Raw genomic sequence first — 21,250 nt, 5'->3', positions numbered from 1 at the left:
TTAAAATTTGACGTGATAGTTGCTGTTTAATACAAATTAAATATATTCATACAATTATCTTCCATGATGCAACTCTTCAGGAAATTCCAGAAACTCCCTTGAATTTGTTCCATGTACTCACCGATATTAAAACCTGACAGAGTTAAAATTCAATAGAACTACAAAGGATTTGTATCATTGAGAAATGAATGATTTAAGGGGTTGTGTATTGCCGTCCCAAATCGGATTCCACTGGATGGATACATGCATCTGGAATACACCTGTAGAGCTTCATATGAGTCAAACCAAAGACTATGATGAGCTCTTGTCTCCCTGAGCCGTCCCGAGGTTTCGACTCTTGAAGCCCCTGTTGGTTTCTGGGTAGAAGCGAACGGTCTCCTGTGTCCTCCTCAGCATCTCTAGCAGAGATGCGCCACTGGTCTCAGAGCCGTGGTCTGGGGTCTCGTAGTCGTGGTCTGGGGTCTCGTAGTCGTGGTCTGGGGTCTCGTAGTCGTGGTCTCCGTCATCGTCTTCCTGGAGACCAACGCACGTCCCTGCGGAGACAACACCCCGGGTCAGACCTCCTGCCTGCTTGGACAGTGTCCCAGCTGGACATCACTGCTGCAAAATCCAATCAAGTTGGAGCAAAGTACGCCCTGCTCACGGTAATTGGATTAAAAAAATGTAATACAAAAAACCGTGTCGTTATGTAAGAGTGAAGGGAAGCAAAACATCAGTGTAGTTTCTGCATCGTGTGCCTTAGTGCTCGTGTTTCTCAAACAGGTCCGTGGTTCAGGTTCAGTGTTTACCTCATTCCCCAAATTCAAATCTTTACAAAATGAAAAATGGGCTCAGAGGTTTTCCAATTATGTGCCAATAGACTCATAAGTAGATAAAGGCAGGGGTGCTTATTATATATGATAACATTTTTGTTTTACTGTTGTAAATGCTGTGTCTGTGTTGTCTGATTCAGCTCATAGCGAGTGCGTTAAGGTGATCAAACAAAAATCCCAAAGCAACGCTGCTCCAAGTCCAACTCAAATATAATTCAGTCCAGACACTGTGATTCTACGGTAAATATGAAAATACTCTACTACTACTACTACTACTGTACTCTGCCAGAGCCTGTAGCCAGACCCGTCATCCATTTTTCTTGCTGCACTGTGTGTGATTAAAAGTCTGTTAGAAAACCTGACAATGTTTTGTGTGAAACTTAGGGGAAAAAAATTAATTACCTGATTTTGAAGACGCGTTGAATTTCTCGTATGCGTTTGGAGGAGTCTGGGCGGTTTTCACTTTTCCAGGTTCTTGGGATTTAATCGGAGGGGGGTTGTCGTTCAAGATAACCTGCATGGAGACATCAGTAATGTTCTCACATCCTTTTACATAATATCATATACAAGCAAAGCAATGCTTCTCCATAGCGGCAGCCGGTCGCTCATTGAATTAGGAGACAGAGATGAGGAAGAAGGATCAAAACTAGGAATCCCCTGAGACAGATAAGACCAGATCCATGAGGATTCTGAGGTCTCTCCGAGCAGTGAAGCTACATCTCTCTAGGACACACCCGAACGCCTTGAGAGTTGCGTTTTGCGCTCTCCCCCTCCCTGGCAGGAGACTGAGCCACGCACCAGGGGGAGGCGGAGTCTTGGTTTACTGGGGTGGACACGGCCAGAGGAAGGGAAAAACGCCTTCCTTCGTGGCGACCAAAAGCTTGTCAATGCTGCTACGCCCTCAAATATACCTCTCTTTCAATCTTAATTTCTTCCTTATATAACAATAATATTCAAAATCACAAACTTAGATATTGATGATGTCTTGAGGGGTAGAAATATTGACTCCGTATATCCAGTGAGAAGTAACTTTTTTCCATTGACCTCCATTGACTTAACAGAGCGCCATCTAGTGGCCATTAACCGAACTGCAATTTAGAACTCCCGCAATGGTTTTAACTCTTCTCTTGTCTTTGTCTTACTAAAATAAATCACTTTGCCAATGTTTCTTATCAAACACTTTGCCGCCAATGTGGAGCCTGGTCCAAGACAACTGAAAGTGCACTTGGTACTCAGTCTCTTTGGATAAAACCCCCAACAAATGACTAAAGGTGCATGGAAATATAATTTAGCCTTTACAGTTAGATTCCCACCCTCAATAGTTACCGGAGGTGGGGGAGGTTGCCGTTTATTGCAGATAAGGGTGAGGTTGCTCAGTCCTTCATTCAGGATGCTGCTACATGTTGGAGGAGCTGGGGCGTCACTGGGAGCATAGGGTCTGGGAGATCTGGGGGTTTTTTCGGTCGATGTTAAAGATGATGATGGATTCCGCTTTGGGGGCCGTGGTGGTGGAGGCCCGTCTGCCTCCGTCCTTATGCAGGACTCATAGTAAACGGCCTCCATCACTTCGGTCACGCTGTCCACTTGACACTCGGGGCACTGGTCCACGGGCCACGGCAGGGTGTGCTTGGTGAAAACGATGGACATGGACAGCCAGCGGGTCGGGATTAAGAAGCACAACTGTGGGTTGTCTGCGAGGCTGGCCTGGACGACGGGCTCCACAGTGGGCGCCTCTAACCTGAGAGACGGGAACCCAAACAGAGGGTCCGTCTCCAGCCCGGGGTCACGGGTCACCACCTTGACGTTCAGCGGCAGAGCAAAATCTTGACACAAGTCCTTGATTGTGTACTTCTTCTGAACGGTCATATTCTCCACAAAGTTACACTGCATGTACAGCGGCAGGACGAGCTCTTCTCTCTCGGCGTCCTCATCTTCCTCGTCGTCGTCGTCCTGACTTGGTTCTTTGAGATGGCGGCAAACGAGGGCCTTCCCCTCTTCGCGGTCCCCTGCGTCGGCCGACGTGAGCGTCTCGCAGCGCAGAACCTCCAGCCGCTCCCCCACGCTGAGGCAGGGGAAGCCCTCCACATCCTCGCTCTGCATTGTCACGCTGACAGCGAGGCCCGGCGCGTGGAGCGAGGCGGCGTACACCTCATACACCGAGTGGAACTCTCTCGGCCTCCTGCGGAACCGTCCGCCGTAATGCTGAGACACCAAGAGGTAGCGTTTGGCGTTCCGGCACTTTGTGCTGGAGAAGAGGGCCATGGCTGAGGGGCCTTTCCGATGAAGGACCAGGCGCTGGCCCCTGCGCAGCTCCTGCAGCCAGCTACAGTGCAGCAGGTACTTGGTCTCCGCACCTTGGACGATCTCAGCAATGGCGGGGAAGGCTTCGTCTGGCTCGGAGAGGAGCGCCGTCAGGGAGAGTGGGCTGGTGAAGAGGGCGTCCTTAAACTGTTGAGTCACATCCACCACTTCCACATCCAAGCTGGAGTTGAACCTCAGGGTTTCGTTTGTCACTGTTTGAGCAAAACGGAGAATAATGCATTGTTAGTACTGTTAGTGTTCATATTAGGATGCAAAAGAATAGGACAAAAGATGCTTTATTCTGGGGGTGTGGCTCCAGAGGTGCAGTGGCGCCGCCTGTTAATCGGAAGATTGCAGGTTCTATGCCTGGCTCCTCCTAGCAGCGTGCCGAATTGCCTTGTGCAAGACACTTAACACCGAACTGCTTCCGATGACTTCTGCATGGCTGAATAGGTTAAAATAAGTTGCTTTGGACAAAAGCGTTGGTTAATTGACCTGACGTAAAGTCCTCTCACATCCAAAGTGCAATAGTCATATTAAAAGGTTAGTTACACTATGGTAGATTAAAATATTTGCTGCTGAAATAGTGGGATATAAGCAGATTCCGATCCACATTCAAACTATTATATGGAGCATTGTTTTATCATGTCATTACTCACAGCTCGTTTTGACCAGGATCTGGTATATTGGCCGGAGGAGGAGCGGCGTGGCCTCCACGGGCCGGTCTGCGCAGATAAACCTGCGGCTGCGAAGCTCCGGCAGATCCACGATCTGTCGCAGCGTGAAGCTCTGGTCATTCCTCAACTCCGAGAACTCCCCGGGGCAGGACAGAGGTACCGCCAGCCGCGCCGAGGCTCCCTGCTGCCCCCGGACCAGGCACCACGCCTTGCCCTGCTCCACCGACCGCACATGCAGCACTGTCCAGGCTTCCAGGATGAATCTCCCCAACCTCAGCTCACTGTGACTGACGAAGGAGATGGGAGTATGCGGGGCCGAGGCCGGAGTACGCAAAGCCAACAGCTCCCCCAACGTGCTGTACGTTTCATCCGGGACCAACTGGAACAAGCCTGGAGAGAGCACAGGGTCCGCTGGAGATAAATAAAGTTGCTCCCTTTTTTTACTTGGGGACCTTTTCAACAAGAACAACTATACAAGAGGAAGATGAGGAAGGTTTATCTACATAACTTCTGTTTATACTCCATGTCCACATATATTTCACTCCATTCCATTATTATCTCCTCCTGATTGCTCTGTCCACCTCTGCTGCTTTCCCCAGCCAGATTTCCCCCTGATGATTAATAAAGTCTCATCTTAAAAGTCCCGTCATGTTTTTGTTCCAGCCATGTGCTGAACAGCTGGTTTCACTCGTTTGGACCCCTGGGGTGTATCTAAATGAGCGAATCCACCTTGTGGGCTCAAAATCCCTGAGTGGAATTTACCTTTATGAACACACATTTTCCAGCTCTGCATTCAAAGTTTATGAGATAAAAAATGCGAGATACCACTTCATTAATAGAGTATGAGTTGGACTGCATCCCCCACCTTGAGCAAACATTAAAAGAAAAATAACAAATGAAAGGTCACATTTCAAATAAGTTAAAGGAAAAAGCGCCGTGTGACAGCGACAGAGGCCGTGCCTTTGTGTGAGATGGGCAGCTCGAACGTCTCGTGGTTCCTGATGTTCTCGCAGCTCATGGAGATCAGCTCCGTGGCCAGGACCTGGATCAGGTCTCCAGTGGACAGACAAACCTCGCTCCCCGCAAGCTCGTACACCGACCCTGGGACACAAAGCGAGACACTCATCCCCTGTTTTCTCTTCAGACTCTTTTTTTTGGTTCGGATTTATTAACTTATTTTCTCCTTGGCCTTTTTTCGGCCGAAACCCACAGACATGAATGAGTTGTAGGTTGGATTCGGGGCAGTTCAGACATCCCGTGGGCCAAGTTTGAGCCACATCTATCCATATTTGGAGCAGGAATTAGTCAAAACCTGTTGCAAAATTACCAGATACGCTGATATGCCCAACTTTATGCTACTATTATATACACTGAGCAGCCACAACATTAGGTGGACAGGGGTCAGCATGGACACTGTGAGCGCTCCCGTACGCAGCAAGCTGCCATGACGTGTGCGTGTGTTCTATACCTTTCTATCATAGCAACATTCACCTCTTCACCACTTTGTGCTACAGTTGTTCTACTGTGGCATCGAACCAGACGGACTAGACTTTGCTCCCCACGTGCATCAATGAGCCTTGGGCCCCATGACCCTGTCGCCAGTTCACCGGTTGACCTTCCTTGGAGTACTTTCGGTAGGTACTAGGGATGCGCCGATCCGATGCTCAGTTTCGGTCCAATGCTGGCCAAAATCACTGGATCAGATATCAGAAAAAAAAAAAAAGTTGAATCCGATCCATTAGCCTTAACTATCACGTAAATGCTTAACTAAACTTCAAGCGACGTGTCATAACCTGTGCCACGCCCAGCGCACACTCACGCAGTGAAGATCTTAACGCTGTGTTTCCGTGGTGACCTGGTGAATCTGACATCGCTGCTGACCCACACAAACCAGCACCGCCCACCCGCTGTATCTACACACTACAACTAACAAAAAACACCTGTCACCAAAATAAATTCTAAACATAAAGAAAGATGGAAAAAAGTGAGAGAGAGAGAGATCAAAGTGCCTTACATAAAATACATGAAACGGAAAAAAAATAAAAACACAGAGAATAAGAATGTGTATGAAAGACATAAAAATAATAAAACGTCACAGTGTTTTAAGTGATTTACATGCAGAAGTTTGCATGCAGAAGAATACATCCTTTGGGGTACAATAAATTACACAATTAGCTGATATTAATGATTATGCCTATAATAAACAACGACTATTAAAACATATTATTTGTGACAAAGATACAGCATTTAAATGGAAATTCTACATTGAACTTGTTTAACTCAATGTTTGTGTGTTTAAAACAGCGGCGCTGCGTGTTTAGAACAGCAATGGAAGTGGCAGCTTTCACACCTCCCGTGTTCCCAGAGACCTATGAGTTTCAGGTCCCAGAAGAGCAGAAGCTGAACGAGACGACAGGTATTCTGACTCTGCATGACGGGGTCATTTTGTGGGCAACGTATTTCTTCCTTAAGGGAAGTAGAAAATCTGTCTCACAGTATAAGCATGATGTTTTTTGGATTGCTAGGTTAAACAAATTGCATCCAGAAAAATGTATTAGTGACAGCTTAGTTGTTTAAGAGGGAGAAACCCAACCTGAGGTTGCGGTATCAGACCACCACTGCATACTGGAAACACACAACACCCCTTGACAGGTGCTACTAGAACTATATGATCAGTGTTATTCACTTCACTTCACTTCAGTGGTTTTAATGGTGTGGTGGTAAGTCGATGTATATATATTATTGTTTTCTCGCTGGTTCAAGACGATGTGTAGTTTGTGTACCGATATTTTAGTTTTTGTTTCATTTGTATCTCTTTTTTTTTTGACTGATCGCTGTTCTGCTGCTGTAACAACTGAATTTCCTCCCAGCGATTAAGTCTCATCTCATCCTTTCTTTTGAAAGTTTTTGGAGGCAGGGATTATAGAAAATAATCAATATTTCAACTTGAAATCAGGTACAATATTCAGCAAGCAAAGAAAGTGAGCCCTAATGCTGATGCAAGTTCTAGTATTTCTACGTCTGCAGGAGCTGCAGGAGTGCTTCTGGTAGAAGAGAAAGGAGCGAGAGGAGAGAGAGGCGTGTGGTACCTTGGAAGTATATGCCTGAGCAGACCTGGAGAACCCTGGGAAGAGACGACTTGTCCAAGGTGGAGATGAAGTGCTGCAGCTCCATCACTGCAGCTTCACTCGACCCAAGATGCGAAGAGAATGGTGTGTGAGTGCATGAGAGGGTGTCTGTGTGGGCTTGAAAAACCACAGCGATCGTTGAGGAAGTATGCTCATACTCGGTGTTGCGGTCAGGGGGGAAACGCTCGGCAGAAGATCCTCATTTTATTTATGAGCATAAAGAGGTGTCAAAAGAACTTATTACAGCTGCACTAATTGCAGTACTCACACGCACATATTCACACAGCACTTAGTTTTGCAGAATACAAAATTTTATTACTTCTGCTTTTTGTTTTCTACTTTTGTTACGCTCACTGACTCGGATGTGAACCCATAAGCACGACACAACAACAATCTGATAAGAAGTCCAAGTTTTATTTACAAAATTTATTTACAGAAAACAGGAAGTTGTCAAAACCAGGAGATTGACGGAGAAGGCAAAGTTATCCTCCAGGAAATCAGGCAGAGAATCAGAGTCCAGGGAGTCAAATAGAAGTTCAGACAGAAGGTACAGGAAACAGGAAGTCGTTTCGGAAATCTCAGCGTTATGCAAGAAACAATCTGGCAGAGAACACAGGGAAGTGGATTGGTATTTCCACTGAGGGACTAATGGTAACACCGCCTGCGACAGGGCGCTGCAAATCGACAGGCTGCAAAGCATTTTTAATGGAGCTCAGCTTAAGGGGCAGGGTGTAGTTTGTAGTATGTAGTATGTAGTATGTAGTCTGTAGTCTGTAGGGTGTGGCATGGAGTGTGCAGGGTGTAGTTTGTAGCGTGTGGGTGTAGCATGCAGTGTGTAGTGTGCAGGGTGTAGTATGTGAGTGTAGTGTGCAGTGTGTGGTATGCAGGGTGAAGTATGTAGTGTGTAGTATGTAGTGTGTAGTATGCAAGGTGTAGTATGTAGTGTGTCATATGTAGTGTGTAGTATGCAGGATGTAGTTTGTAGAGTCTAGTATGCAAGGTGTAGTATGTAGTGTGGAGGTGTAGTGTGTAGTATGGAGGGTATAGTATGTAGGATGTAGTGTGTAGAGTCTAGTATGCAAGGTGTAGTATGTAGTGTGGAGGTGTAGTATGTAGTGTGTAGTATGGAGGGTATAGTATGTAGGATGTAGTGTGTAGAGTCTAGTATGCAAGGTGTAGTATATAGTGTGTGGTGTGTAGTATATTGGGTGTAGTATGTAGGGTGTAGTGTGTAGGGTGTAGTGTGCAGGGTGTAGTATATAGTGTGTGGTGTGTGATATATTGGGTGTAGGGTGTAGTGTGTAGGGTGTAGTATATTGGTTGTAGTATGTAGGTGTAGTGTGCAGGCTGTAGTATATAGTGTGTGGTGTGTAGTATATTGGGTGTAGGGTGTAGGGTGTAGTATATAGTGTGTGGTGTGTAATATATTGGGTGTAGTGTGTAGGGTGTAGTATATTGGGTGTAGTATGTAGGGTATAGGATGTAGGGTGGAGTGTGCAGGGTGTAGTATATAGTGTGTAGTATGTAGGGTGCAGGGTGTAGTATGTAGGGTGTAGTGTGCAGGCTGTAGTATATTGGGTGTAGTGTGTAGGGTGTAGTATGTAGGGTGTATTATATTGGGTGTAGTGTGAAGGGTGTAGTATGTAGGGTGTAGTAGGTGGCATCCTCCCAAGCAGCAGGGGGCTGCAGTGCAGAGAGACCAGGTAAACAACTTCATCTCCCATGATCCCCTGCGCCACGGTTTACCCAGTGCGCAGTTCGGCTGCAGAAAAAAGAACCCCAGGCAACATGGCGACTAAAATAAGTAAAGACACCGCGGTTCCGTTCGACTGCCCTTCATGGTGAGAGAGACGCACCCCGCACGGGCCGCCACACAGCGCGGTGCGCGGGTCTTACGGGACGCAACCGTCGCCCTGCGGCGGGGAGCGGCCCCGGGCTAGCTGCCGGCTAGCCGCTTAGCCGGCGGCTCGCACTGCCTCCCCTGCCTCCCGACCCTCCGCTAACATCACCCATCGCACTTATTCCGGCGTCCGTGGACCCGCACTGCAGCCGCAACGTGTCCGCGACGGAGACTCGGTTGTATCCACGGTGCATTCGGTGCCCGGTCGCATGCGTGGCTCGGCTAGCGGCAGTTAGCCACCGCTAACCCTTTAGCTGCAGCGGGGCCACACGGGTGGGGGCGCTGAGGGCTTCGGCTGCTTCTTTAAGATTCGGTCCGTGACGAGTGACTCGGTGGAACGAGTCGTTCTGTTCGCCGACTCGGAAGCGAATTGGTTTGAGTTGGTGTAGTGATGCGCGGTGAGCGGAGGAGGACAACACATGAACACACGTTATACCTGTAAACCACAGCGGGTGTTATCAACTCAAGACAATCCCTCTTATTAACTGTTAGTTCGGAGTAAAAAGGCATCGCTTCTATCCGACCTGAAGGAAGCTGCTCCAATAACAGTTAATAACCTGCCCTGATTCCACCTGAAACCCACCGGGTGTAGTATGTAGGGTGTAGCATACAGTATGTAGTGTGCAGGATGTAGTATGGAAGATGTAGTGTGTAGAATGTCGTGTGCAGGGTGTAGTAGGCAGGCTGTGGTATTATGAAGTATGTCGGGTGTGGTATGCTGTATGTAGTGTGGAGGGTGTAGTATGGAAGATGTAGTGTGTAGAATGTCGTGTGTAGGGTGTAGTATGTGTGTGTACACCCTGCAGGGTGTAGTGTGTAGTATGTAGTGCGCAGGGTGTAGTATGCATGGTGTAGGTAGTGTGTAGGGTGTAGTAGGTGGTGCATGAGGTGTATAGTGCGCAGGGTTTAGTGTGTTGGGTGTAGTAGGTAGTGTGTTGGGTGTAGTAGGTGGTGTGCAGGGTGTAATAGGTAGTGTGCATGGTGTAGTCTGTAGGTTGTAGTAGGTGGTGTGTAGTGTGCAGGGTGTAGTAGGTGGTGCATGAGGTGTATAGTGCACAGGGTTTAGTGCGCAGGGTTTAGTGTGTTGGGTGTAGTAGGTAGTGTGTTGGGTGTAGTAGGTGGTGTGCAGGATGTAGTAGGTGTAGCATGGAAGATGTAGGGTGTAGAATGTCATGTGCATGGTGTAGGCAAGCTGTGGTATTTATTATGAAGTGTGTAGGGTGTGGTATGCTGTATGTAATGTGCAGTATGTAGGGTGTATGTGGTGTGGAGGGTGTGGTATGAAAGGTGTACTATGTAGTGGGCAGGGTGTAGTATGTTGTGTCTAGTATGCAGTATGTACACCCTGCAGGGTGTAGTAGGTAGTATGTAGTGCACAGGGTATAGTGTGTAGTATGCAGGGTGTAGTGTGTAGTGTACAGGGTGTAGTGTACAGGGAGTAATAGGTAGTGTGCACGGTGTAGTACGTAGTGTGTAGTAGGTGGTGTGCAGGATGTAGTAGGTGGTGTGCAGGGTGTAGTATATAGGGTGTAGTAGGTGGTGTGCAAGGTGTAGTATGTAGTGTGCAGAGTGTAGTAGGCAGGGTGTAGTAGGTGGTGTGAAGGGCGTAGTATATAGGGTCCAGTAGGTGGTGTGCAGGGTCCAGTAGGTGGTGTGCAGGGTGTAGTGTGCAGTGTGTAGTAGGTGGTGTGCAGGATGTAGTGTGTAGTAGGTGGTGTGCAGGGTGTAGTGTGTAGTAGATGGTGTAGTAGCTGGTGCGCAGGGTGTACTAATAGGGTGTAGTAGGTGGTGTGCAGGGTGTAGTATGCAGGGTGTAGTGTGTAGGCAGGGTGTAGTAGGCAGGGTGTAGTAGGTGGTGTGAAGGGCATAGTATATAGGGTCCAGTAGGTGGTGTGCAGGGTCCAGTAGGTGGTGTGCAGGGTGTAGTAGGTCGTGTGCAGGGTGTGGTGTGTAGTAGCTGGTGTGCGGGGTGTAGTAGATGGTGTAGTAGCTGGGGCGCAGGGTTTAGTAGGTGGTGTGCAGGGTGTAGTAGTAGGTGGTGTAGTAGGTTGTGTAGTAGGTAGTGTTTGACATGAAGTGGGTGGTGTTTTCCTGTTTGAAAGGCTACGTCATGGCAGCTGGAGCTGCAGCTCCTTCACTGACTGAATCACACGTGTTCACGTGTGTAGTTGCCTTCGATGCTTCCTGTGAGTTGACGTTGAACCGGAGACGTCGTCGGGCTTCGCTCCCTCAACTGAGCTCGTCCTGTGTCTGACGTCACTGTTTGTTGTTTTGTTCTCAGTGTTGTCAACATTGAATTGACTTGTTTTGCTTGTGGTGTTTGTTTTGTGCGTCGCTCTGTTTCCTCAACATTTCAACGTCCTTCTTTCATTTGTTCAGGCTGCAACTTTCAAAAAGAACAAAGTGTAAATGGTGTCATGGGCCACGCCCCGCAGCCCTCCTGCCACCGCTCCTCTGTGAAATACACACTCGGCCAGGACGTGCACGTTGGCCTCATGCCCTGCAGTGACCACGCCCTCCCCGCCTTTAATAATAAGTACAGTTGTGTTGTGTGCGCAGGGCAGGGAAGCCTCCACCCGGCCTCCACCTGGACGTGATGAAAGGCGACAAACTGATCGAGGTGAGAGGCTCTGAGGCACTTCAGCCGCCAAGCTGCCATGTTTATTAAATCTCATGTTTATTAAATCTCATGTTTATTAAATCTCATGTTTATTAAATCTCATGTTTATTAAATCTCATGTTGACTGGCTCGTTACACGACGCAGGGCGGAGGGAGTCGTGAAGGAAGATTAGACCACACCCTACTTCACTGTGACGTAGTCAGTGTTTTTATTTTTCAAACTTGGCGACAGGTGATGTCATTTTATTAAAACTAAGCAGTGATCACCGACTGAACGTCTTCAAAGTCAGGAAACACTCATTGAGTTCTAATGAAATCAAAAACCCACAAAAAAAACTCTGAGGATGAGGTCATCGTTATTTCACCCAATCAAAATAAAAGTCGATTGATCTTATGAGCGTTACGGGAACAGAACATTGTGACTTATTTCACACCTGATGATGTCTTGTACCTTGTGTTCGTTGAGGGTAATTTCAAGGTCATTGTTATTTTGTCACTAAAGATGCTGAACATTGATAAGGATAAAAACACCGGTTGCTCCTATAGTATAGTATGAGTACACTGCTCAGTTATATATAACAACTATTATTTGTGTGTGTATCGATAGTCTGAGACAGTTGTGAAAATAATTATTATAGTAATGATGACAATAAGGATAATAGTACAGGGGTGATAACAATAACGATGATAGACCTAGTAATATGGTAATAGTCGTTAAAGTGAAAGTACCACTCATAATACCTGTTAGTTGTAAATACTGGCACCAGATACAAACCTGGCAGTCGTTCCAGTGGCTGCGCTGGGACGTCAGTGGCTGCTGGTTCCAAAGTGGTGCAACAGCAACATCAGCCCCGAGATTTAAGCTCCTCAGTGGGAAGTGACACCGTGGAGTTATGGCTCGGAGGCACAGTCCCAGCGCCACCTCCGCCGCTGCCCCCGCCCCCGTGCCGCTGCCCCCGCCCCCGTGCCGCTGCCCGCGTGTCCGAGTACCGCTGCCCGTGTGCCGCTGCTGCTCGTGTTTTAATGCATTTCCCCCCAAATGTCCGTCCTGCCAGAAACTGATCATCGACGAGAAGAAGTTCTACTTGTTCGGGAGGAACCCTGACTGGTGTGACTTCACCATCGACCACCAGTCCTGCTCCCGCGCCCACGCCGCCTTGGTCTACCACAAGCACCTGAAGAGGCTGTTCCTCATAGACCTCAACAGCAGTAAGAAAATAAAACAACTGATCAAATTTAGACTTTCAGACGTGGTTTGATGTGAAGCTGGACTGAAGTCCTGGACTTGAATGAATCCACAAGTGATGTTGCCTCATTTAAGATGAACTAGTTCCAGACTAGGAAGTCCTGGACTCAGGTACTGAAGGACTAGTCAGCGCCTTCTGTCTGGTCTTGGTGCTGCTCTTAGTCCACATCCACCCGCTCCACCTGGAGGCCACGCCCATTCATCCAGAGCTTTCATTTAAGCTTCACTTCCACCTACATTGGCTCTCATCTTCCTTCTGGAAATCACTTTTGGTTTCAACCGAGACGACAACGAGTCTGAGGCTGTTTGAAAGCAGGACGGAGACGTCCAGATGAAAGGACATTTAGTCTGAGATGACAACTCGTCAAAACCTTGATTACGTTACTTGAGAGTTGACTGCCTGTCTCTCTCTTTACCTGTATTTATTTATATATGAGATTATTTAAGAAGTGAACTAAAAACTAGTCAAGTAATTAGTATTATTTTTGAGTGTGTAATCACATAATCTTCTGGTCCAGTGTGTATTCGTCTGCTTGCACCTCCCTCAGTTTTTCCGTCACAGTTCAGTGCGTTGCCTCACGGCATTTAAGAAAAAATAAATTAAAATAAACACGTGAGTCACATAAGTAAAACTATCAACATTGCCTGTTGTTGATTTCTGGGTTTAGTTATTTTTGTTTCCTCTATGTTTATACTTATTGTCCATCAGTGGGTTTTTGTAAAAGACAATTTGATTTGTTATTGTTTATGATTTGATTGGGCTTGTTTTTTTTTAAATGTTCAAGAAAATCTTTAGCTTTGCTGTATATTACAGATTATTCAGGTAATCCTCAGCTTTATCGTGTATTTTCTCTTATTATTATTATCGTTATCATTATTGTTATCATTATTATTATTACCGTTATCATTATTGTTATCATTATTATTATTGTTATTGTTATCATTATTATTATTATTATTATTATTATTGTTATCATTATTATTATTATTATTATCATTGTTATTATTATTATTATTATTATTGTTATTATTATTATTATTATTATTGTTGTTATTGTTATTGTTATCATTATTATTATTATTAGTATTATTGTTGTTATTGTTATCATTATTATTATTATTATTATTGTTATCATTATTATTATTATTATTATCATTGTTATTATTATTATTATCATTGTTATTATTATTATTATTATTATTGTTGTTATTGTTATTGTTATCATTATTATTATTATTAGTATTATTGTTGTTATTGTTATCATTATTATTATTATTATTATTATTATTATTGCCTTTTTTGATGCAAGCCCCTGTGACATTGAGATTTCCCCCCGGGATCAATAAAATGTCTGTCTGTCTGCCTGTGTCTGTCTGCCTGTGTCTGTCTGCCTGTGTCTGTCTGCCTGTGTCTGTCTGCCTGTGTCTGTCTGCCTGTCTGTCTGTCCGCCTGTCTCTGTATTACTCTCATGCGCTTCCATGAAAAGTCGAGTTTTGGGAAGTTGAGGCTTTTCTTTTTGTCCTGGACTCTGCAGCTCACGGCACCTTCCTTGGCCACATCCGCCTGGAGGCTCACAAGCCGCAGCAGGTTCCCATTGACTCCACCATTTCGTTTGGCGCCTCCACGCGGACCTACACCATCCGAGAGAAGCCGCAGAGCCAGGGAGCGGCCGGCACGGGAGACAGCAAGACGGGGGAGGATGAGGAGCTGAAGGGGCTGCTGGGCTTACCGGAGGAGGAGACGGAGCTGGAGGTGAGGTGGAGGAGGAGGAGGTGGAGGAAGAGATGAGGGTTACTAATAACGTTTATTTATGAAGCACATTTCAACAAGGCTTTATATAAAAAGGACAAAGTGCATCAAGTAAAATAATAGAATACGTAGAATGAATAAAAGTTCCAGTGCAAGACATGAATCAAAGGAGCCTTGTTTTGATCTTTGTTCATTATTTTGCCTATTTCCTGAACAGCCTTTGACCTTGTCAAGGTGAAATCCTGTTACAATCAGCACAATGTGTGGAGGATCATCCTGGTGGTGGTGCATCTGGGCCCTTCTCCTGAAACCACCACCAAATACGTCCACAATGAATTGATACATGTTCACACAGAATGTGAAATATTTCATTTCAATATTTAAGTCTACAACATAGGGTTGCCAGGGTTACCGGTGTTACAGCGTTACACAATGTTGAGGCGTACACAGATTACATTACTTGCCCACCGCCCCACCATCGTTTTTATTTTTTATATTGAAATAAAACCCATTTAGTTCATTTTCGTGTATCAGTGCCCACGATCATCAAATTAAAAAAATGTAATTTAAAACATTTTTTGATAAAATACAGACAAAAGCACTTTAACAATGTCATATTTCAAAACAACTAAATGGGCCATGGAGTAAGCATTGTGCATTTTAATATTAAAATGTATAAGTTCACATTCTCTGTGAATGTGTGTCAGTTCATTTGGGACGTGGTTCACGGTGCTTTCATGAGAAGAACAATTATTATTATATATATACAAACAATTATATACAACCTAAAATTAATAATAAACTTATCAATTCAGTCTGACAAAAGTAGGAAATTGTGTAACTTGCATAACAATAATTAAGAAGCTGAGTTTTGACATCATTGTAATTATGAACCATGGAATTATGTAAAATAATAAGATGATATTTATCATGAATCCTCATGTTTTAACGGTTGTCAGGCCGATGCAGACGTCAACTGTTAGAGAAGGAGATTTAGATATTCTTACATAATATATCCCTAAACCAATCGTGTGTGTGTGTGTGTGTGTGTGTGTGTGTGTGTGTGTGTGTGTGTGTGTGTGTGTGTGTGTGTGTGTGTGTGTGTGTGTGTGTGTGTGTGTGTGTGTGTGTGTGTGTGTGTGTGTGTGTGTGCATGTTATTAGATGGTGCATCCTTTTCCTCCTTTGGTGTCAGATGTTTGTTTGGAGATATTGTTTTCAGTCATTCATTGTCTCAGTTGCACTGACTCCTCCACCTGTCGCCGCGGTGACAGAACCTGACGGAGTTCAACACGGCTCACAACAAACGCATCTCGCTGCTGACCATCGAGGAGGGAAACCTGGAGATCCAGAGACCCAAGAGGAGGAGGAGGAACTCCAGAGTGACCTTCAGCGAGGACGACGACATCATCAACCCAGGTCAAACATCCACTTCCTGTTCCGTCCAGAGACCGCAGCGACGCCATGGCAACCGCAGCGACGCACAAAGCGGATGTTGGCGTGGTAGTGGCAGGGTGGAGCAGAACTCGGAGTGGGCTGCAATGTTCAATCATAATTAACTTTAGGTTGTTTATGAATCTGGAAGAAGAATATTTGCCATGTTTATTTTAGGACAATGGACAATCCCACCGGGAGGGGGGGGCGTCGTCGGCTGTGGATATTTTAGAGAATTGAGTCTGAACATTGAAGTTATTTTGTTTTTTCTCAAACTGCTGTGTGTTGTCGACTGTTGTGTTGTGGTGTGATATTAACGAGGCTTGTGTGGGTCTTCCAGAGGACGTGGACCCCTCGGTGGGCCGCTTCAGGAACATGATCCAGACGGCCGTCGTTCCCATCAAGGTGAGGAAGCACTTGATGATGAACAAAAGCAAATGTTTAGTTGAGTTGAGTTCTTTCCTCCCGACGTGGATCTAACACGTGGTTTCACACTGGTGCTCTGAGCATCGAATCATTACGATGTTGACGTGTTTGATGAGGTCACTGTCCGGTGCCAGGTTCCTCGAGACCGAGAGCTTTCACTGGTTGCTCACAAATTGGCAGCAGGAGGGAGGGGAGTGCATACTTAACTACTACAACACAAAGACGTTCATGTATTTGTACTTATTCACGAAAAAAATGTTTGCGCGAGAGCCGATAGGTTGCCTTGTCGTGGAATCTCCCTTTAAACGTTGACGTTGGGGAACCTGTCTCCAGGGAGGAGGAATCCTGCTCAGGATCCATGAAATAGTTTGTTTATTAAGCAGAAACATTCAGCTCCGTGTGCGGAGTAGAATCTCCCTTTAAATGTCCCTTCCTGTTTCCCGTAGAAGCGGCGCGTGGAGGGCCACAACACACTGGCCCTGGACGACCTGGCGTCCAAGCGGATCCACGGCTACGCCCTGAGCAGCGGCCTGTACGGGGACCTCCCCCCAGCCAGCCACGAGAACCAGCCCACCGGGGCCCCCGGCGGGGCGGCCATCTTGGGCGGTCTCCCGCTGCCCTTCCCCAACCCCGCGCCGGAGGTGGACCTGGCCCCCGAGGCCCCGCAGCCCCCTGTCACCCTGAACCCCGCCCCGGTCACGGGCCCCTACCTCCCCGACGGCCACAACGAGCCGCGAAAGAAGAAGTACGCCAAGGAGGCGTGGCCCGGGAAGAAGCCCACCCCCTCCCTCCTCATCTGACCCCGCGGCTGACCCCGCCCCCCACAGCTGACTCTCAGGGTCTCCCACAGAGACAGGGACTGTGGCCCCAGGATGCTTCACAAGGTTCTGTTTTATATGTTTTAGGATTTTCCGTTGTTGTTTTTTCTCCGTGTTCCTGCGTTTTCACCAAAACCTTCCGAACATTCCTCCAACTGGCACCGCTGGGATAGTAAACGGGGAGGCCCCGCCCCCCCGGGCAGGTGTGGGAGGCCTCGCCCCCCCAGGCAGGCGTGGGAGGCCCCGCCCCCCAAGGCAGGCGTGGGAGGCCCCGCCCCTCTAGGTCCTCCATGACCAGGAATGGGTGTCATGGTTTTGTCGAGCTGGTGCTGTTGGACTCGTTCCCTCTTCCAAATGTTGAGTTTGGAAGAGGGAAGGAGGAAGGAATGGGTACCGTGTTGTTTTTATTATTACATTTTTGGAAAGCTGTTTAAAAAAACAACATATTGCATCGCTCATATATTTTAAGATGCAGTGAGAGTACTCTCAAAATGACAAAACTAAAAGAACTGCAAACACATATCAAACGGCAGCAGAACCACGTCGTAGTGTCACTGGAACCACTCCAGGTTCCATTTCTACTGGAAGGTGTTGATCTTAACACCGAGCGCTGTACGCATCAATTCATCCAAAACATCTGGATATTAAAATCCAGTCCCCAAAGTGCACCGGCCGGGACGACGCCGCGCAGCGTAGTTCTGATCATTTGGATCTCTGGTACGAGGAACCTTGTTTCCAGGGAACACTGGCTTCCGAGTTTTTTCCCGAGGTTGTAGATGCTCCGCCAAGCGATGAATCAGCCCCACGGACCACGTGGGAATATCGGGAAGTGTCACAAAGTGCCTCAATGAATTTGGCTTTCGGTGTGAGTTACATTTCCACTCGGTAAATCGTTCCAGCACAGATTTACCGCAGTGGGCGGCGTCATTAAAAGCACAGTAGGAAAAAGGAAAATCCGGCTTGAGAATGTCCAATTCCGGTTTTGAAGGGGCCGCGCCGATTCTGTGGTCAGCGTCGACCCAGGAGTCCGACTGCTGAGTGGAAGGGGCCGGGGCGTGGCCCCGAGACGGAGCAAGCGGACTTTGATTTTCTGGGACGGGGGTTTTCCACCTCACTTGTTCTCCTGCTTCCTGACGCTGTGGCTCGCTGGGTCGGGTTCTCCAGTTCTCTTCCACATAATGTGAAGACGCTTCGTCACTAGGTTTGACTTTCGACGCCTCCTTCCTGCGCCCTTTTTTTTTTTGTTTTAAACTCCTTTTGAAAAGTATATTGATGTTATTCAGAAAAGACTTGTAAACAATGTTGTGCTGTGGGAAGGACAGATCAGAGTGCCACTGCTCAAGATGAGCTTCATTCCAAATGAAATGAGTCACGTTTAGGAAAGCGCCGCCTTCCAGGATCCGTCTTTTAACGTCGTCACTCAGCCGCTAGAGGGCGCCCCTGCCCTGCCTGGCCCCGCCCTGCCGGCCCCGCCCTGCCCACCGCTGAGTACAGGCTCTCTCTCGCGCACCGTGTGGGGGATAAGTCGGGAATGAAACGAGCCGGTCGTCTCCGCTTCCTCGCTGCAGAACCGCTTCACGCTCGTTCACTTCATTTTGACGAGCGTTGGCCGGCGGTTCACTGTGCGCATCACAGCGAACACGCTTCCCCGGTGTGACGTGCAGGGGCCACGTGGCGGTCAGCTCCCTGCCGAGGCCTTTCTATCCTCAGCTCATCTGTATCACAGGCCGGCGGATTGGATTCCAAACGAAACCTGCTCTCCATCACCACCCGAACACCACCTACCAGTTGGTCGGCGCTCGGCTTCCTCAGCGTTTGGGCTCCGGTGACATCCATGGCCCTTAACTTCTGCTCCGCTCATATGTTTTACTGGCTACCAGTCATACACTAGTTTTCTTTATTACCTAGGAATATTAAAATATGTTAATGGTTTCAGAAGACCTGAAAAACACTCTTGTATTGTTTAATTTGTAATAACGTGTGGATGACCTGCTATGACTTATTGTCTTCCCTTCGGCTGTGTGTGGATTTTGTTTTCATGGAACTTACTGTAAATTAAAAAGGAAAAGCTCAGTTTTTATTCTTGTTAGAGTTGAAAGCTTATCTGCCGTAACAGCTCGCTGTCAGCCAGGTCATGTACAAACCACCATTTGAGGTGACCAGCTGTGTTAGCTCAATGCATGGCTGCCGGTGGGATCAGCTAGCCTAGCTCCCGTGAAATTAGGGAAGTACTCCTTCCAGCGTCTCAAGAAACCGAGTTATTTAAGCGACACATCTTGCGAGGAGAAAATAAAAGCATGAAAATAACTTCTTAATTGTTTAATGCAGCTAATTTGGGAACTGTTTTTGATGCAAACATTTATCCACATTTATTCCACTGCCAGAGAGTGGAACTGTGCACTTAACTTAGTGCACTTAATAATAATTACATATCCCTGTACAGAGCTTTTTAGGATGTTGCCATGGTTTCTGTTCCCCAGGGAAACAGTTAGGAACCAGACAAACAGGAGCTAAAGAAATCCTTCTTACATTGCCCAGCCTAAAATAAGCTACCGTGTGGTTTAACATTTAAGATACAGATACAGATAACTTAATTTACCCCGGAGGGAAATTCATTTAACAATTGAAACTCACAAAAAGTGAAGATCCTCACAACAAAAACACCTATTGGAGTTGAGTTCATATATATCTCATGTAAAACAAACCCATATGAATTCCTGATTTTGTTGTGGACCTTCTGCAATTCCTTTGAAGACCCCTTGGGGGCCACAGAGCCCAGAGGTTGAAGAACAATCTTTGTTCATCAATGACACTCCACACAACACATGCTTTTTGGATGGTGGCCGGTGAAATGTGGCCTCTGCATTTCAGCCATCCTGGCTTGTCCTTCCTCCGGGCGGCCAGCCAGGAGCAGTGGGCAGCAGTCGTTGACAGGCCCAGGGACCTAGTACCAGGTGTCATCACTGGTGATGTGTGCATGTTTTTGGTGGGGGTCCTTACTGACGTGAGGTGGAGGAAACTGACAAGACAAGAAAAACCCTCATTTGTTTAATTGACTAGAAATGTTTGAGTTGATTATTAACTAGCTTGACAAGTTAATTTATCTTATTATAATTATTATTCAGGGTCCAGCCCTTACAGGAAGATTTCACAGAATTTTGAAACCTCAAACCATTTGGAACATCAACTTCAGCATAACACATGAACATTAACACAAGATTAACGTCTTGTTTGAACCGCGCTGTCACAACGTTGCATTGTCACAAATGGTCGAAGATTCATCCAAATCGATCCACATACGGAGCAGATATAAGCATGTATGCATTTCACGCTGAAATATGTCCAACCCGGCTCAAACGATCTGGAACACATACTTCAGCATAACCTACAAAGTGAAAAACCGAACAACTTTGACCCGAAATATTCAGTTGGTCTTGCTTAACTGACATGTCACACGTCTGGTTCTAAATTGAAGGAGATGAGATTTACAGTAAGATGCTTTATCATGACATTAACTACTATAAATGTACAAATTCTGATTGAGAATGTCCAATTGGACCGTGTCCAATGTGCGGCGTGGACTTGCTCACTCTAGTGTTTAGACGTTACCAAACTATGGATTTATGTGTTTATTTATATAAGTTCTTACCTGGTAGATGTCAGTAGATCTGTAAGATTGATATTATACGTTGGTCCCTATTACTTTGCCGGATGAATGAAAAATGCGATAAAATGTAATCCTTAAAATGTATTTACCGAGTCCAGTTGAAACCACTGAAATGTGCGACTGAGTGATGCGTTCAAGATCCAGTCCCGTGTTGGAAAAAAACGTTTTTCGTATCTCACGGAAACGTAACTCACTCAACATGTAATCCAAGGAAAAAAACAAAACAAATAAATTCAGTGTCTGACACGGCACCAAACAGCTACCCGTCACCGAGAGTGCAACTCTCAGTTGTTTAAAGACAGGGGGTTTGTGCTGTGTAGACCGCACAGTGGTTGCTCCGCGAGACGAGCAACCAGTAGACGGACAGACCGGGTGGAGGTCACGCTGCTTTCAATGTAAACTTGGAAAATCGTGCTGCGTTTCAGAGAACCCGGGAAACTGTAAGACGCACCTAACACGACTAAACTGGATG

The 21,250-nt window shown here is 46.5% G+C and overlaps 2 protein-coding genes across 3 annotated transcripts; one reads left to right on the top strand and one right to left on the bottom strand.

The window, feature by feature from the left end:
• Positions 1-291: 291 nt before the first annotated feature.
• themis2 (thymocyte selection associated family member 2) lies at positions 292-6,964 on the bottom strand (the record flags this gene model as incomplete). The annotated part of the gene is made up of 6 exons (XM_080005766.1): positions 292-533; positions 1,215-1,326; positions 2,139-3,325; positions 3,773-4,180; positions 4,751-4,891; positions 6,880-6,964. 6 exons carry the CDS (start codon positions 6,962-6,964, stop codon positions 292-294), a joined length of 2,175 nt encoding a protein of 724 aa, XP_079861892.1.
• A 1,741-nt stretch (positions 6,965-8,705) lies between these two features.
• Positions 8,706-19,348, top strand: ppp1r8b (protein phosphatase 1, regulatory subunit 8b). 2 transcript variants are annotated; one of them, XM_080005957.1, is made up of 7 exons: positions 8,706-8,759; positions 11,378-11,438; positions 12,494-12,647; positions 14,220-14,437; positions 15,708-15,852; positions 16,208-16,272; positions 16,740-19,348. In XM_080005957.1, the coding sequence occupies exons 1-7, from the start codon at positions 8,707-8,709 to the stop codon at positions 17,091-17,093; spliced, it is 1,050 nt and encodes a 349-aa protein (XP_079862083.1). In that variant the 5' UTR covers position 8,706; the 3' UTR covers positions 17,094-19,348. The 2 variants fall into 2 exon arrangements, with proteins under 2 accessions (XP_079862083.1, XP_079862084.1); XM_080005958.1 differs by lacking the exon at positions 12,494-12,647 and having other exon boundaries at positions 8,709-8,759.
• Positions 19,349-21,250: the final 1,902 nt, after the last annotated feature.

Source organism: Zeus faber (genome assembly GCF_960531495.2).
Source record: "Zeus faber genome assembly, chromosome: 8".
NCBI classification, from domain to species: Eukaryota; Metazoa; Chordata; class Actinopteri; order Zeiformes; family Zeidae; genus Zeus; species Zeus faber.
The sequence above is the reverse complement of the archived record's forward strand: the minus strand, read 5'-3'. Positions and strand labels throughout refer to the sequence as shown.

Coding starts and splice junctions, on each gene's coding strand:
- ppp1r8b (XM_080005957.1), top strand. CDS start 8,707: ATGGCGACTAAAATAAGTAAAGACACCGCGGTTCCGTTCGACTGCCCT. Junction 8,760..11,377: donor CCGTTCGACTGCCCTTCATG/GTGAGAGAGACG, acceptor TTGTGTGCGCAG/GGCAGGGAAGCCTCCACCCG. Junction 16,273..16,739: donor CGGCCGTCGTTCCCATCAAG/GTGAGGAAGCAC, acceptor TGTTTCCCGTAG/AAGCGGCGCGTGGAGGGCCA.